The sequence below is a fragment of the Acartia tonsa genome, chromosome 12 (assembly GCF_053477335.1).
Source record: "Acartia tonsa isolate MP-2025a chromosome 12, ASM5347733v1, whole genome shotgun sequence".
Classification (NCBI taxonomy): domain Eukaryota; kingdom Metazoa; phylum Arthropoda; class Copepoda; order Calanoida; family Acartiidae; genus Acartia; species Acartia tonsa.
In genome coordinates this window covers 5909344-5927497 of record NC_137271.1, presented here as the reverse complement: position 1 = coordinate 5927497, position 18154 = coordinate 5909344, and the positions used below count along the sequence as shown (strand labels likewise).

The 18154-nt window shown below is 31.4% G+C and overlaps 1 protein-coding gene across 2 annotated transcripts in view; it reads right to left on the bottom strand.

Moving 5' to 3' along the window:
* cyc (basic helix-loop-helix ARNT-like protein cyc) overlaps positions 1-18154 on the bottom strand; it is a 71007-nt gene that overhangs the window by 39047 nt on the left and 13806 nt on the right. For both annotated transcript variants that reach the window (XM_080179289.1, XM_080179288.1), the window contains exons 4-8: positions 14919-14965; positions 11169-11223; positions 9327-9382; positions 3476-3576; positions 968-1046 (exon numbers count right to left, since the gene is read on the bottom strand). In XM_080179289.1, the coding sequence (XP_080035415.1) occupies positions 968-1046; positions 3476-3576; positions 9327-9382; positions 11169-11223; positions 14919-14965 (338 nt within the window). The remainder of the gene's footprint in view (positions 1-967; positions 1047-3475; positions 3577-9326; positions 9383-11168; positions 11224-14918; positions 14966-18154) is intronic.

Below are 18154 nucleotides of genomic sequence, written 5' to 3'. Positions count from 1 at the left end.
TAGTGAAAGCCTTTCTGAGATTAAATTTATCAATAAATTTTCTCCCTTTGGTTACAATTTTCCTTGTAGAGCAAAAAGTAAGAAAGCTACAAAAAATTTAAAGCTATGTCTGAAATTGTCATTCAATAGGCTTTCCAATAGTAGGTTTAGCTTTCATGAGTCTTTCATACAGCCAAAGTTGTAAAGGTTTGAATCTAAAGCAATAAAATCGCGACAAACAACCTTGATTTTTTTAGGGAATTTGGTCTGTTAACTTTAAAATGGAATAAACCCCAAGAAGGAACAGCTATGATTTTAAGAAAATCAGTTCCTGGCCCTCCAATGTGTATATTTGATGGCCATATAGTCCGTTTTTATGGTAGGTTTTGTCAAACTTCTTTTGCCTTGAGGACCACTGTGTATTAAAGAATGAAACTTTTGAACAGTTAACAATATAAAAATGCATCCGGAAATTATATTGGATTTAAGACACAAAATTCAGGTTTTTTTTCAGTAATGTTTCAACATTTTAACTGATGATTTTTAAAGATGTAATTTTTATTTATAAATTAATTATAAAATTCTTCTCTGTGTGTGTATATATCCATAGGACCATGAAAAATTAGTTACATAATTTACAAGAGATTTATAATGCTAATTTAGGGCTTATTAAACGCTCTAAAAAAGTCGGGGTATAGTCCCTTTCGTGGCAACGCACCTTCGTATTTTTCACAGTAAATTTTTCCTATTTCTAGCTCCTGTGGAAGGCTTTTACCCTGCGGGAACAATGGCCTAACCCTGTAGGACAATCATTTAACCCAATATAACCTAACCTAACCTAACCTAAAATAACCTATAAAAAGCCATTTTAAAAATACGACGAATCGCCCCTTAATGGGCGTTGCCACGAAAGGCACTATTCCCAAAAAGTCAACTCACCCCCCCGTCCTCCAGAAAAATAAGAGCAAAGCAACTAGTTAATTCTAACCTGTCTGTAAGTATTGGTGGTTTATGAGTTGCTTCTGCATAGGAATCCAGGGAACCACGTATTGTCTTCAGGTGTTGGACTATAATAAAAAGAAAGAAAATAATAAATACATACTAAAAAGGACATACAAATTATAAAGCTACCCTAGCATTTATATTTTTACAATAAAAGTCAAAGAAACAGGATGTCTGCTTGTCTGTCTGTAGATTAAGACCGCTCGACCATGAAGCTTGACAGTGAAGATCCTTATGGGTACGGTAAAGGAAATAATTAAAACTATCAGAAATCACTCCTGATAAAAATACATTCCACAAAAAATTTTATTTTGCTATTCCTTTTTTTATAACTAAAATTAAAATTGGTAGGATGTTTTCCCTCAAGTGCCCCTATACACATCTAGGGGCGTAGCCGCAAGTAGAAAACATATAAAAATAAATAAATTCTTTATAACATTTCTTTTTAATAAAAATTAAACAATAAAAGGAAATTTGGTGAATAGATAATAACATTAAATAATTCTATTATGTAGTTTTAATATTTTCTTTCAGAAGGTGATTAACAAAAAAATTCTTAGTATTTCTATTTTACAGAAAATTAAAACAATTTATGTTTATATTTAAAGTTGATAGGTTTGGCTTCACTATTACATATCAAAACGTTTGAAGGAGTAAAACAAACTTTAATGACTTATGAAACACAACTAATCAAAAGTCTCTTTAACCTTTAATTATTAACTTTATTTATTGAGAATATACAATACTAGTAGACAAGGACATCCAAGCTTTTTATGTGGGGGGGCGGAGGTAAATAATTCAAAATATTTTTTTTTTTTTGGGGTGGGGGGTACTCTTTATTTCATATAGACAAGGACATCCAAGCTTTTAGTATTTTTTTTTGGGGGGGGGGTTAAAAATTGATTTGGGAGGTAATCACCCCTTTACCCCCCCCCCCCCTCCCTATCTTAGACGTCCCTGCTAGTAGATATATTTTAGATAAAAAGAAAAGTTTTTTTGGGGGGAGGAGGATATTTTTTCAAGACGATTTTTAATTGAAGCTTTGAGGTAGCCACGCCCAAAATAGATAAAAAACTTTCCCTTAACCTTTAAGGAGCTTAAGGAGAATCATATCGGTTCGCGTGATCCTTTGGTACAAACAAATAAATACTTTTAGGGCTTAAATATTAGACATTAATGACACTTTGAATACTCTATAAATCTAAATAATAATACATTGATAATAAATTACTTTTAGGGCTTAGATATAGGACATTTAATGACACTTTGATATAAACAAAGCTTTTGATTACTCTGTAAATCTAATTAATAAATCTGAGAATAGTTACTTATCGCATCGTATTGGAAACAGCTTTCCGCGGATATAAATATATACAATTTTAAGATTAAAAACCAGTTTTTAGCCCCGAGAAACCGAGCTTTATATCTAACGTCCACGGGTAGTCAGTATTCGAATCCGTTATGAAATTAAACGGGCCTTATAAAGTCCTAACAATCTTAGCTTTGTAAATGAATTCTGAAAAATGGACAATATATAATATTTCCCTTAATTTCATAATTGTGAAATTTTGCCATTGGTAGCTAATAAATTACAGTGGAGAAATTGTCATCAACACTCTGTACGGGTTATTTTGGTTCTTATATTAGAAATAATCTAGAGACCTACTCTTTATATCAGCCAATAGTATGTACGTACAGTACATTCCAGACATTTATAAATGGTTAAAATTGTAAACAGATTTTGGTAGGAAACAGATTAATTTAATTTCAATTGCATCATGAGCCATCTATCATAGTAGCATTAATAGTAAGATAAAGCTTTTCTAGGGTAAAAGATATCGTGTAAAAATGTATTTCTTAGTATAGCGTAAAACACATGTCAAAAACCGATAATAAGTTAATCTATGAATATTTCAATTCCTTAGGATTAGCTTTCTAGAAAAAATTCGTCGCTTGTATAACTTAAATGCAAAAAATAAACAAAGGTGTTTGTCTGCAATGGAATCAATTTTCAAGTTTGACGAATCTTGGGGTCAGATGGACCATCTAGATATATTATGTCGGATCTACTGCAGTTCACGGTAAAATATTGCTGGTAACGAATATTGCCAAAAATCTATGAATTTCAATGGCTGCTAGCTGCCAAACGGCTGAACGTACAGATCATACCCGCACACCATTTTAAGCGGCATAAGAAGGCTTACAAATAATCTGGAATAACCAAGATCCAATGATGCACAGGGAAATCTTCACTGAAGAAAAAACGCGTAAAATATGCCTTTTTCGCGCATTTCTCTGCACTGCGAGATAATTATGCATTATTGATTTATGGCTATTCAACATTATTTGTAGGCCTTCTTATGCCGCTTAAAAAAGTGTGCGGGCATGATCTGTATGTTCAGCCGTTTGGCAGCTAGTAGCCTTTAAAATTCATAGATTTTTGGCAATATTTTACCGTGAACTGCAGTAGATCCATTGTGTGTATTGTTGTTACCTGCCAATCTTAAAACAGTTAGCTTGTCCATCTTGCGCTGCATGGCCACACAGGTTGGTATCATCGAGGAAAGCTCTGTGATGTACGTGTTCATCTTATCCCTAAATATTACAGGAATCATCGAAGAAAGCTTTGTGATTTACAGAAACAGGTATAGTTCAGCAAGGATCTTAAGGAGTAAGACAATTGCCGATAAAGTTATGTACATCCCCAATGATAATACACAAAATTGCCCCTTTTTAGACTACATTTAGTGGTTGAAACGTTTTGACACTTAATGAACTAACCATTCCTCAAAGGAAAACCATGATAAAACTTTGGGAACTAGTGTAATAGAAAGCTCAATGTCCCCTCCACAGGACTTTGCTAATGGGGTGTAAATCTTTGGCGGAGGCAGGACGCCTTTATTAAAATCTAGACCCCCCCCCCTTCGCACCACTTAAATTTAATTGCATTGACTAGTGTTTTGATGTTTAGGGATGATATAAATTATAGTCCCAAAAGTTTTATTATAACGTTTCCTTATTCGTAAGCTTAATAACTTCTGGGACTTTAGTGAATTTTCAACCACTAATTTTATTCTACAGAAGGTCTACTTTTGTGTATCATCATTGGGGATGTACATAAATTTATCGGTCATTGTCTTATCTCTTTAGATCCATGGTCTTAGCGCTAATTTTAATTGCTTCTCTAATTATGTAAGTTGTTATTTATGTTTTCTAAATACATATTGTATTCTGTTCAATATAATATATATCCAAGGGTGGTGGTAAAGGGGGGAAACCCCTCTAAATCTTTGAAACCCTACATTTCACCTCCGTTAAACTTTTAAAAATACATTAGATTACCCCATAAAATCTTTGCAACCCCTCATCTTAATCCTATCAAAATAAAAAGATTATACGCCCATGCTCTATATGATCAATTTTCACATAATAAATCAAAAATCATTAATTAAGATTACAAAGTCCTATAAATGCTATTAATTCTAAGTATAAACAGTGCAAAAAAGTATTCTTGGTGACGTGAGCAACATTTTTGCCAATGCATTTCTAAGCCGAAAAACTATTTCAAATTTGCCCAGAGTTGCAAAAAATATCTTGCAGAAAATAGGACAATATCCAATGTATTTCAACAATTTTACTCTACATTTGTAAATTAATCATACATCTATTTAAAAGCTTTACTTTATGTAAAAGTTACCTATAAAAAAACAGGTTAAATTCAATTTCATTGAAATATTTTTTCAAAAATCAACTACAAATAAGAAAGCTTATTCAAACATAGACTTACAGGGATTTTAAGGGATAAGATAATGGACGATAAATTGATATAGATTCCTAATGATTTTAATTAAACTAGTGGCTACGCCCCTAGAGGCCTCTAGTGGCACTTTAAATGTTTTTTTTTTGTTCAAGTCTCTACGATACCTCTTTATGTTACGTTCAAGTCTCTCAAATATATTTTCAATTTTCGATTTTGTCGTGATTTCTCTTGGGAGGGTGGTGGTACCCTCCCACAAAATAGTTATAAACCTTCCCGGGACCTATGAGAAGCTACCCTGTTAAGGAGATACTGTTATACTTTGTTGACCCAGGAATCAACATATCAAACATCAGACCAATCGGATGATTAGATCACATAAAAATCTGTTGTTAAAAAAGTAAAAAAAATCAACATGTTTAAAATGAACATACGGATATTCTTGTAATGATTATAGAGTTGCTACGCTTTCTAAATCGTACCTAACTACTACAGGAATCATCATGCAAAGTTTGGAATCGATAGGACAATTCTAACCTATTCAAATTAACGAAAAAGCTATCCGTTTGTGACGGACGGACAGACGGACGGACCGACCCTAATTATAGAAAAGCTTCGCTTTTAACAATTAATAAAGTTTTTGAACAAACAAATAAAGATGGTACTAGTGTAATTTACAGTTGAATGCCCCTTCCCTCCTTGCTTAATTGTAAAATATAGGCATTAAAAAAAAATAAGTTAGGAAACGAGGGGTAAAGTTAAACAGCACAAAGCTATCAAAAGGAAAAATGTAAAAAAAACTGTTACTATATAACAGAAAAATAATATTACAAAATGGGAATATTTTTCAAGAACAATTTTACAATATTGTATAAAATTTTTTTTAATCTAATAGCATTAAACTATAATTAAATCTTATCAAAGCCACAAAATATATTCAATTTCTTCGTAGTAATGAAAAAAAAATTGTAATGACGTTAGAAAATCGTCGAAAAGTTTAAGTAAAAAATGTGGGAAGAAAAAGTGTTATTTTTGCTTGTCACACACCTTTGATTTTAAATTTTGTTTCTTCAATCCAATTAAACAGTTAAATAGTAACACTTCAATTAAAAATCAACTTAAAAGATCAAGAAAAACAACTGATTTTGGGCAGGGGTAGAATGGGGTAAAGTGAAGGATAATATTCCATTTAGAATTGTTTGCCAGAATCCTGGTCCCTTATCTCGGAATAATTCTTACATAATCCAAATCAATTAGCAAGTGCAGTGTAAAGGCTCTATTAAATAAAGCAAAAAGCTATTTTTGTCTGTAGCGAAGGATCTCGCTAACCGCTGAACCGATATGGTTCTCCTTTATTGTGAAGCTTTCTATAAGTAGTTTTAGGCTATCTTATTTTTATAAATAAATCTTTGTATGGTTTTAGGCTATTTTCCAACCCTTCGCTTTGAAAATATAGCCCCTAGATGAGAGAGCGCTGCTGCTAGTGTTGAATAAAATAGAAACATCGTATAGTGTCCAATAAAAATAAAAATGACCAATGATTTGCCAGTATACATTGCAATTGGCCATTGTAAATTGTATACTGGCCTATCATTGGACATTTGTATTGCATGACGACATTTTTATTGGACACTATACGCTGTTTCAATAAAATATATATTCATTATTCATTAGCGAATTTAAATATGAAGCTTGATTGTGAAAACATATAATGATATAGCAACAGTGCAGTGCAATTACGTAAAAATATTTTGGCCAACTGTACTAAAAACACTTTAAGCCCAAAAAAAGACAAAAAAGAACGAAAGATATAAATATTTTACTCTCCTATTTAACCTAAAAATTTACAACAAAAAATATTGTACAAGTTTTTAATAGGATAAAATATTCTTTTTATAGTTTTATAATTAAAATTATCTTTTTTAGATATATATTATATATATCTTTAGATTTATATAAGTTTTCTCTTCAAAGGGCGAATATAGGTTGGATATGATATGAGCTTATATCAAAGGTGCAAGTATATACATTATGAATAACTCAAGCAAATAAAGATATTCCATTGGATAAGGCCGTTATAGCTAAAAACCTAGCCAATTGGGCTAATTTGTGACGTCAGAGGAGTGGTTTCCTAACATATTCAAATACCAATATTCACAACAGGATGCGTGTAGAGTTTGCCTAAATACTGTTGTTATTTTGCAGTACAAATAAATGAGAAAAAGGTTTCGGGAATTAATCAGGGGTAAATATACCCTCCTTCTACCTTCATACAAAATATATAAAGTAAAATATTTAAAAGTTAAAAAAACATCAAATAATGTAAAAAATAAAAAAAAAAATAATCAATAAAATTTTCTTGGAGGAAGAATGATTTCAAATCCCTGTTTTTTTGTGGCCGTGTGTGTGTGTGTGGAAAATGCGTAATTAAGGGTTGTTTATATCATCATGAATTAATCAAAGATCTCTGTACAGAAAATAAACTTTAAGACGTATTATTTACCCTAGTCAATAGTCCTGACGCCCTTCTACGCAAATTATTTTTATGCTTTTTAAAAATGAAATAAAATAGTATTTAATCTAAAATAATAAACATTTAAATTATCTTTTAAGGTGCGTGCCAATGTAATAGTCAATTAAACTTAAGCAAAATAGTCAAAAAAAAGTCTTGTAAAGGGCTAAAGTAAAGGATTTTGTCGGCAATCTCATTTATTATATGTTCAATTGAATCAGAAAATTGCAAAATCTACTTAAGGATTTTTTTGAATTTTTAAATTTGGCATAGATATTCTAAAAGTATGTAATGGCACCTTTGATATAAGCTCATATCATATCGAACCTATATTCGCCCTTTCAAGTAACTCCTTTCACTCATAAGAAAAAATATTTAATATTTTTTAGGTTTCTATTTTTAAAAGCGAAGCTTTACTGTAATTAGGGTCCGACCGTACCGGATAGCTTTTTTCGTTATTTTAGCCATGTTTGAATTGTCCCATCGAATTTAAACTTTGTATGGCGATTCCTGTTAGGCAGTTAGGCACTGTTTAAAAGTACCTAGCAATTCTATAATCGTTCTGCAAGAGTTATTGTTCGTTTAACCTTCCTTCTGATTATAGGGCTTCGTTTTTATGGATGTTGACATGAAGAAACGGCGGCACAACCGCCGAAAACCGCCGAGAAAAACAAAAAAATTTCGGCGGATAACGGCGGTTTTCGGCGGTTGCGCCGCCGTTTCTTCACAGTTCCATATTGTACCCCTATAAAGCAACTGCCATGCAAAATCAGACCTGTAACTCTTTTTTTAGTTGAGTTCCTTTGTTGACTTTTACTTTTGGTTTCAAAAAGTGGCACATCCGCCTCCCCCCTTTATTCAGAAAATTTGACAAAAATTGTAAGGGGATCATGGTAATATAATTTAGAACAAAATTAGTTCATTCACTCATTTACTTGAAAATTAAATTACCAGTACATCACAATGTAGTAATATTCTGTAATTAATCACTAGAAAACCGTGTTTAGAACTTCGTCAACCCTTCTCATATATTTCTAAATGCCATCTAAATTCAAAGGGTTCTTAGATTGTTATACATAAATATCACAGTAGAGTTTCTATACATGAAATGACATTTTCTTGGGAAAAATATTTGATAAAACCAGCCATCTAATAACAAATTTTTCTGTCTGCTATATTCAAAACTAACTTAGCTAGTTAGCGGGGCATTAATGCGCTAGTACCCAAAGTCAAACAGAACCTGCTGAATTCTTGCACATTCCCTTTAAGCCAGTACCCAAAGTCTGAGACTCTTAAAAATTGAATATTCGATCCATTGCCCCCTCCCTTACTCCCTGCAGAATTCCTCATCCCCTTCTAATAAATTGATAACGGGAGGGGGGGGGGGGGAGAAGGTTCCCTTTTCCTTATTTAAATTTTTTTTTTTTTAATTCGGGGAGGTGGTCGGGTTTCTGTACTCAAGTAGGCACTAAGAAGGTAAATGGCAGTTTTTTAAGGCTATTTCAAGATACATTGTACATAAAAATTATCTCCCTAAAATCTTTAATTCTAAAAAAAAAAAAATTTATTGCAAATCTCTTTAATTTAATTAAAAGCATAACAAAACTAACAATATGTATTAAGTAATGGAATCTTATTTTATTAAAAAAAAATTCTTTTTTAGATTTAATTAATTTTCTTTTAATAAAAATGCACAACACATCAAAATGTTATACAACTGTCTTTTTAAATGAATAACATGAATGAGAACGTTTGATACTAGAGAAGTTCTTTTTTTAAGAAACATAAGTTTTTTAAAGAGGAATAATCTAAATTACATAATTTACTAACACGAGAGTGAAATTCACCTCTTATACGGATTTACGGACATATTATAATTCTATTGTAACTTTTCTGTGAAGTATATGAGTAAATGACACCTTAATACTTAATTGCAACTTCATCAAAAATTAAATTATAAGTATAAATCTGTCATAAAAACAAGTATGACAATATCCCAAAGTATGTTAGATTTTTTTCCACCGACCTTTCCCAGTTTTTTTTTATCTTAATGGCGTCAAATTACAAAAAAAATACCTTCTTCGTTTCTCTATTTCACTATGATTTTGTCTGACAAACTTCTTTTGATTTTCCTATAATAAAAAAAATAATGTATCAACGTATTTGTAATTAATAGAAGCTTTCTAACCATATATATCTTTTTTATTGTTTTGGTCATCGTTCATTCATATTAAAGAAAACATAGCAGAAAAAAATATAGCTTGCCAATAAGAAATAATAAATTAGAAATATATGCTTTTTAGTATATGATAAGGTGGTTTATCTGCAATAGGAGCCGAGAAAATCACCTTTCCCCCCAATTTTTTAAGACGGGCGGACATACATAACTTATACCTACAGACAGTCATTTATAATTATATAGAAGACTTGCTACTAAAAACATTGTTTATAAACAAACAATCAACTTGTACTGATAATGCTTGACAGTTAGGGACCCTAAACATTTTTTTCTTGCTAAAACCTATTCAGTGTTTCTCGACTTGTGTAGAAATATCAGGGAGGGAGGGGACATTAGACTGTAAATTACACAGGGATCTAAAGGTATAAGACAATGGCCGATAAATTGATGAACATCCTCAATGATGATATACAAAATTACCCCTTTAGTAAGTTTCAATTAGTGGTTGAAACGTTTGGACACTCAAGCAGCAAATTAAAATTAAGAAAAGTTCCTAAAGTTGTTAGGCCAACAAATAAAAATTGTATTCTTATAAAAAGTTGGGGGCTATTGTAATTAACAATTTCCCCTTCTTTCCTGGAAATTTACACTGGTACCCAAAGTTTTATAACCACGCTATCTTATTCGTTGGTTTAAGAAAACTATTAAAATCTATTTCTTTAACTGTTCCTATAAACTTTTAAAAAACTAATGTTAAAAATGTACTTAATGTAAACAACAAGAAAATTTTAAAAATTAAAATTCATTGTTTAAAAGCAAAATTACACAAGGTTGATACCTATGAACTTTATTTTTGAGGTACAAACTTTTATATTATCTATAATACAAAGTAGCTTGATGTATGTTTGTCTGTCTGTCTGAAGCTTAAGATCTCGGTAACCACTGAACCGATTGGGCTCTACTCTTCAGGGAATATACCTACTGGTCCTTTGATGGTTTTAAGATATTTTCTAGGGTTGGGGATAGGGGAGGGGGGGAACCCCCCCAAAGACAAATTTTGTCCCCTCATTTTATTTCCCTTTTTTTTATTTTAAGGTACCAATTTTCTTTAAATTTCCTCTTGGGGCAAAACCACTAGAGATTAGTGGCGAATCCGCTATTATTATATAAAAATTAACAGGATAACTAGGATGAATGTCTGTATCGAAGGATCTCGATTTTTCTTTTATAAACAAATCAAATATTCTGTGTAAGTAGGATATAGGAACGAAAAGAGTTATTGGTTAGGGGGAAGGCTTAGGAAAACCTTAGGGTCGCACAAATGTAAAAACCTATAGCCCAAAATAATAGTAATACAAAAGCAATGTGCAGGCAGCATACGGCTTAAATAAAAACGTGAATAATTATATACTTCAGCTATTTTGGTCGGTTCTTATGATATGTTAACTTAGGCAGTGCGACCAACCGTTGGACCGTAATTCATTTTAAAATATGGTTTAGAAACCGATTAAAGTCCGGTAGATTAGAACCGGTTATCTGCCATACTGAAAAATCATGTATATCATCGTATTACAATTTTCCGCGAATATTCATATAAAAATCATACAATTAACACCATATTTTGTTGGCCCGGGCATGCGACTCCTTGGGTTCTAACAAAACTAGTTTAATTTTATATTCTTTTAATTTTAATATCCGCGGAAAGCGGTTTATAATACCATGCGATTAATAACTATTACCTGACTTAGTTTCATTTGTTTTGAATCATTGGGCTCTGGTGTGTCGTCCATTTTTCTAAATAAAATCAAAAATAAAATAACATGTACCTTAACCTTTCCTGAAAAGTACAATAACCTAAACTAGGTTTGGCAATCCGTCTAATTTTTTGATCGGATTCGGATTCTTACAAAAATCCGTCCAAAAATTAAACGGATTCTCCGCGGATTCCGGATTCTTATTTTTTTAACGGATTCCGGATTCTAGCAATATTTTAAAAGGCTTTTTAAAAAATAAATTAAGGGATTAGATTTTACCGGGTAGTGGAGGAAACTAGGAAACTAAAGCTGCATTTTTTCCATAATTTCTAATCTTTCCACTTAGTTGTGTAGGTGGGGAGAGATATGGTGTTGGTGATCTTTGCCTTCAAAGAGGGGGATTTGAAAGAAAAAACTCAAGACGCTAATTTTAGCCAAACAATTAAGAATCCGAATCCGCTATTAAAAAATGGATTACGGATTCGGATTGGCCAAAATACGGATACGGATTGCCAACCCTAACCTTAACACTGCACTGCATGAGCTATGGAACAAAAATAAGACATGAATAGAATTTTCACAAAAAGATCAAAAATCTTTGTAAAAAGCCATTATGGCCTCGAAAATCGATTAATATTCGCTGGAACCATGCTAAAAAAATCACGTATCGTATCGTAATATAGACAAAATTCTATGATTAATTATATTCAAAATATTAATAACCTTGGCTAACAAAACTGGAATAAATCTTATTATAACAAGTTTATTAGTGTAATAAATATTTAACTCTTCTGTCCAAAATTGTATTAAAATAAGTTAATTGGATCCAAAAATAATCTATTTTCACATCATTATTTATTGAAAGTGAAGCTTTTCTACAAATAGGGCGTGTCCCTCTGTTTCTGATTGTAACGGAAAGTTTTAATTGTAACGTAGACGTATCAATATCAAACGTAACAAAGATTCTTAATGTGATTATGTAGAATCTAAGAAGCGTAGCAATTCTATATATAGTCATTATCACATAAGTTCAGTAGGTCAAAGGGGGGGAAGGCGAAAGTGACACTTTTTGAAACCAAAACTAAAAGTCAACAGAGGAACTCAACTAAAAAAAGAGTTACAGGTCTGAGATTTTGCATGGCAGTTGCTTTATAGGGTAAAATATGGAACTGTGAAGAAACGGCGGCGCAACCGCCGAAAACCGCCGTTTCCCGCCGAAATTTTTTTTGCCTTTTCTCGGCGGTTTTCGGCGGTTGCGACGCCGTTTCTTCACAGTTCCATATTTTACCCCTATAAAGCAACTGCCATGCAAAATGTCAGACCTGTAACTCTTTTTTTAGTTGAGTTCCTTTGTTGACTTTTAGTTTTGGTTTCAAAAAGTGTCACTTTCAACCCCCCCCCCCCCCCAACCCCTTTAAACACATTGAGTAAACAGCAATTTCATTTTTGACTTGATGATTGGGCATAATTTCCTAAGAGTAATATTTCAAAAGTTTTGAATCATAGGACAATTTTTTACATAATTTTGCATGTGGTAATATTTTTAACTGGAATGTAAGGATTTTTTACTTCGCATATTTGGAAGTTGTCTTGCTGGATATTTCAACAATTATATGAAAAGTCTTCATTATAAATATTTTTAATTGCATAATATTTTATTTAAATATAAAACAAGGATGACAACATCCATATATGCAATTGAGTACAGGTTAGTTCCGCTGGTATATTTTTTTTTTTTTTTGGGGGGGGGGGTGATGTGATTTCTCGTCAGTTTGAGGAAAAGCACCGTTTAGACTTAAAAATTATTGACTGTAGTTTGTTTTTTTATTATAAAAACACAATCTATGCTCCTTAATTTTTAAACTACGTAGATACTTTGTGTAGTACTGACAGACGGACGGACAAGTTCTGATTATACAACAGCCACGCAACCAACTAACCGCTCCTGTCCTTGATTAATAATCGTACTCTTCGTGTTGCAAAAATAAATAGGCAACATTTTTTAGCTAAACAATGACCTGTCTCCCATATGTACTGAGGAAAAAAACTTGTACCATGTTTTGAAAATATCGTAAATATATAATTTTAGCAAAGTACAAAGAATTACTTAAAATGTTAAAATAAATAGGAATATCTTTAAGAAGCGATAATTAAAGGAGATAATTAAAAAAAACAATATTATATATCATCATATATGCTAAAGTAACAGGATGTATGTCAGTCTAAAATTGTCTGTATGTATGTCCACTAATATAAACCAAATCGGCTGAAACGATCGTTCTAAAGTTTTAGAGAAGTTTTACATTGCTCCAAGATAGGTAACTGCACTTTTATAAAAAGAATTTCAAAAAACCACTTTTATACCTAATACTTTTCTGTTATAATATTTATACGTTCTCTCATTAGAGTAAAACACTGGAAGGAGAAAGGGTTAAATAACTGTATCTCCCCATCGCAACCACCGTGTGCATCCTTTCTATTGGGTCATTGAAAATCAACCAATAGTGTCGCTTATATTAACACAGCTAATTAGCAGAAAATAATTTAGAAGCAGACGAAAGAGGTCCTTGAAAAAGGACGGGGGGTAGTTGTCTGTATATACATCTATACTATAGATCTGTTGTTCTTTCTGATTATTTTGCTAACCAGTATATATTTTCAAAAATCTATTATGTATGAACACTACAACCGGAGATCTAAAGATTAAACCCCTTTCTCTTAAAAATAACATAGGACTCTAATTCAATAAAGGAAATATAGAGTGATCTAAGAGAAAGTAGGAAAATAAAGCTTAAATATATATTTATTGCATGGCATTAGATTGAAAATGTTTTCGCACCCTTGAATGGGAGGAGAAAGATCAGAAATATAGCCTAAAACCATCCAAAGACTTAAATTTAATCTTAGGGCCTATGTGAAGCCTACATAAAATGGAGAACTCCATCAGTTCACTGGTAAGAAGTATTCTAACAATAAAACTTAATAGTTTAAATAATAGGATGTTAAAACAAGGCAAATAAAGGATCTTGCTTATGACTAGATATTATTTAGGTGTTGAATCTGCTGCGTTGAATCAATCAAAATTTTATAAAAATTACCACACAACAAATACAGTGTGTTTTTATGAGAACCTTTTTGAAAGCAATGCGCTAAAACCATTTTTAGATGTTGACACCTAAGTTTTGAATTTTTTATTTTACTGTACTTTTAAAATAAAAACTGTATTTTTTGATGTTGTATTAATTTTCTTTAAAAACGAAGAAAATACCTAAGCTATTAATCATTAAATTCTGATAACTATAAGTGGAGTAAAATTGCTTCCATAAAGTTCTCATAAAAAAACACACAATAAAGGTTTTGAAGCAGTAGGAATATTCAATAATAGCTAATGTCTTCCTGGCACTTATCCACCGCGTATTAAGTTTTGGGGAGGGGGAATGTCCCCTCATTTTTATGTGGCAATATAGTTTTCCAGATTGAATTCGTATCAGATTAATATCCGCTGGATTAGAAACTTTTTTCAACCATACTGTAAAATCACTAAAAGCATCGAATTGAAGAAATTTTCCACAAAGAATAAAAAAAAATTCGCAACATTAAAATCAGTTTTATTTGCCCTGGCCTTTGGCCCCTCGGGAATAACCAAACTGGTTTAATAATTTTTCATTTTAAAATCCGCGGAAAGTTGTCTATAATACTATGCGATACATAACTATAATAATTTGTGATTGTTACCTTTTCCTTTCTAGCGTAGGCGAGGTCAGCATGGAATCAGGGTAGTTCTGAAAAAAGATTAAAAATTAGTTAACAAGGTTTTTTTTGTTGGAAATTGTTGGTTTCGTGACACTGCTTCTTAAGGGGCGTTTCGTCTTTTTTTCGCAGTATCTTTTGTTAGATCATTTTAGGTTAGGTAAATGTTAATAATTCCCCAGCAGGGTTATGGGAAGAAATAGGAGAAAAGCTACTATGAAAATACAACGAAACGCCCCTTAACACTAAACCGACAATACCCGTTTTTTTATATAAAATTTCCAACTTTTTGTAACCAATCTTAAAATGATAAGATAATTTAAGATTTATTAATCTAATTCTTTGTGGTTATATCAGTATGTTGTAAGCGAGCCGGAACATCTCTATGATCAAGTCTTAAGGTCCGGCCATGTATTTTAGTTATAACAAGTAAAGAAATCTTTCTAAAAAACTAGAATGAGTCGATCATATTTTTTTCATTTTGACATTATTGAACTTAAGATAGTTCATAGTTTACTAAATATAAGAAAATTACATATTTATAAAACTTATGTAAGCATCATAATTGTTTTTGTTTATCTTATAGTTATTTATAGAATGAGAAATTATATAAAATTAGAATATTTGGACGTAACTATAAACACTATTATTATACAGTGTAAAAATTAAAGAAAGGGATAATATTAAATCTTAAAGAAGCATGGTGTTAGGGGTCAGGGGGTTGGTAGTACTTCAAAACCAGTAAAACCATTGGAAGCAACTTCAGATTTCATATTTTATTTGTAAAATATTTTTTTTTTAAGACTTAGTGTATTATTTGTATAACAATTAAAGATAAATATTTTTGTCAGAAGCGTGCACAGGTTTTTAACAAAGATGTATTTTAGGCGGGTTGTTTCAATGAGGTATAGATCTTTGTCAAGGGGGGTGTAAGGGAAAAATACACCACCCTACTACTACCTCCTGCATGTTTCCTTCACTAATAAATGTAATTTATAACACATAGGCTAACAAATAACTGTAGAGACGAAACTACAAAAATAATTTTACTGTTCTAAAATGTTTTTAAAAGTACTAGATACTTGAGAAAAAAGATCCTTTAATATTTATTAATCATGTTAGATAACCAATATAAATATATAAGATTGCATAATTGATAATATTTATATTATATAAGAAATGCTATTAGGAACATCAGACAAAGTTTTTAAAATCTATAGAAATTATTATGTAGCAATTTAACTTTTTATAGAGTATTTTGATACAATTCTTCTAATTAATCATAGAGAAAAAAATAAAAGAGAGGATTCGAAGCAACTAGAAGACGAAAATAGGCAGTGGGCCTAGAGGCCTACTTAGCGCTATTGCCGCGCTAAAATTTATTGCTATTCCACTACTTTTCAAATGGGAGGATTAAAAATTATTTTAAAAAATATTTTTTTACTTTTTACTATTTCCATATTTAGGGCAAGAATATTAGATTAGATATTTTCGTTTTAATGTTTTAATTTAAAATTACATAGAATTTTATTTTTATTTAAAAAAATTTGTTCATGAAAGATGAATCCTTCTATTTCTAAAAAGGGGGAAATTTTTTTCATAATGAACATTCAGCTGATTCTGACCGCCCACGGCTGTTTGCTAAATATCGCTTTTCTTTTTATTCACATCATTATTTATGATTGACTTACAAAAAGCCCTGGGCGGTTTTTGATTTTCGTCTGCTTCTAAATTTAGGGATGGGGAAGTAGTATTTTACCATGAAAAAGGGGTGAGTATTCATCCTCTTATCCTTTTTCCTTATGTAATTAATGGAAGTTTGGCTACTCTTTATTATAACATGCCTATAAGACTAACACCTCTAAAAAATACCAGATGGATGCCAATATACTTTTTCATCCTTATATAAAAGTAACAGGATGACTGTGTATCTATCTGTCTGTAGGTTTGTAGAAAAGGATCTTGCTTCACCCACTCCCCTGCTCAAGTAACTTTAGAGGCCTCTAGGGGCAGAGACGCTAGTAACCAATAAAATGAGACAAAATAAATTATTATATGTGTGCCATAAATTAAAATTAATGTAATTAAAAATAATTTCAATTACATTATGATGGATGCACAATTTGACGTAAACTTGTTATTTCTTCTCAAACCTTGGACTAAAGGTTTTAATTTAAGTAGTTTAGACGTAAAGAAGGCATTTGACAATAGAAAAGTTAAAAGTAGAAGTGTTGGATTAGATAAGTAGATATACATTTCATTTGTAGTAGGATGCACCTAAGAGAGTATCTTCTAAGACAAAAAAAAATCAGTAAACTATCTCAAATAGCAGCTGAGAAAATCATAGCGTTACAGACGGACAAAGTAAATTATAGATTAGCTTGGCTACTACTAATTATTGCTTTCAAATGAAAATATTGCGCGACATTGTTCGAGCATCCAGGATAGAACGCAAAACGAGTGACGTAAAAAATAATACCCAGGTTTACATAACAGTCTCTATTTTTTCTCTTAATCTTAAGTTAGAAAACAATCTAACAAATACGAGAAATAGCAAAGAAAAAATGGCAATTTTAAATACAACAAAAATATACAAGTAAAAAAATGGAGACATGACAGTTTTATTGATGTGTTATATATATGTTATAAAAATGAGCTTAACTGTTTTTTGGTTAATATTGTAAAACATATTTTTTTTATTGAATAACAATATCTCTCTGATTCTCCCTTATTAAACCAAGGCTTAATAGACATAACAACACACCTCTTATTTTCTCAAGTAGCTGAATGTCTGTGATGTAAAATGTCCTCTATGATCTCGTTAACGTCTGGACCAACCTTTCCTCAATTTACTAAGGATATATTTGGGGAAGAATTAAGATAAAATGTTTCAAAAAAAATCACCATCCAACCATTTTAAAAAATATAACCTAATCAAAGGTGAAAGCATAATCCTATAACGTGCCATCAAGATCACACGACAGACTTGGCAGTTTAAATGTTTCACACTCTAACTAACCTCTAATGTTCCTTTTGCTGATTGTTTTGGTTAAGAAACAATTATAACATTTTTGTGTAATAAAAGATGATTCTCAGCTATAAAGTAGTTGGATGATTGTGTGTGTGTGTGGGTGTGTGTGTGTGTATGTGTCTGTATTTTTGCTATATTTTGATAACAGCTAGGTACTATATTTTCGAACTAGCAGCTGCGCCCATAGCAT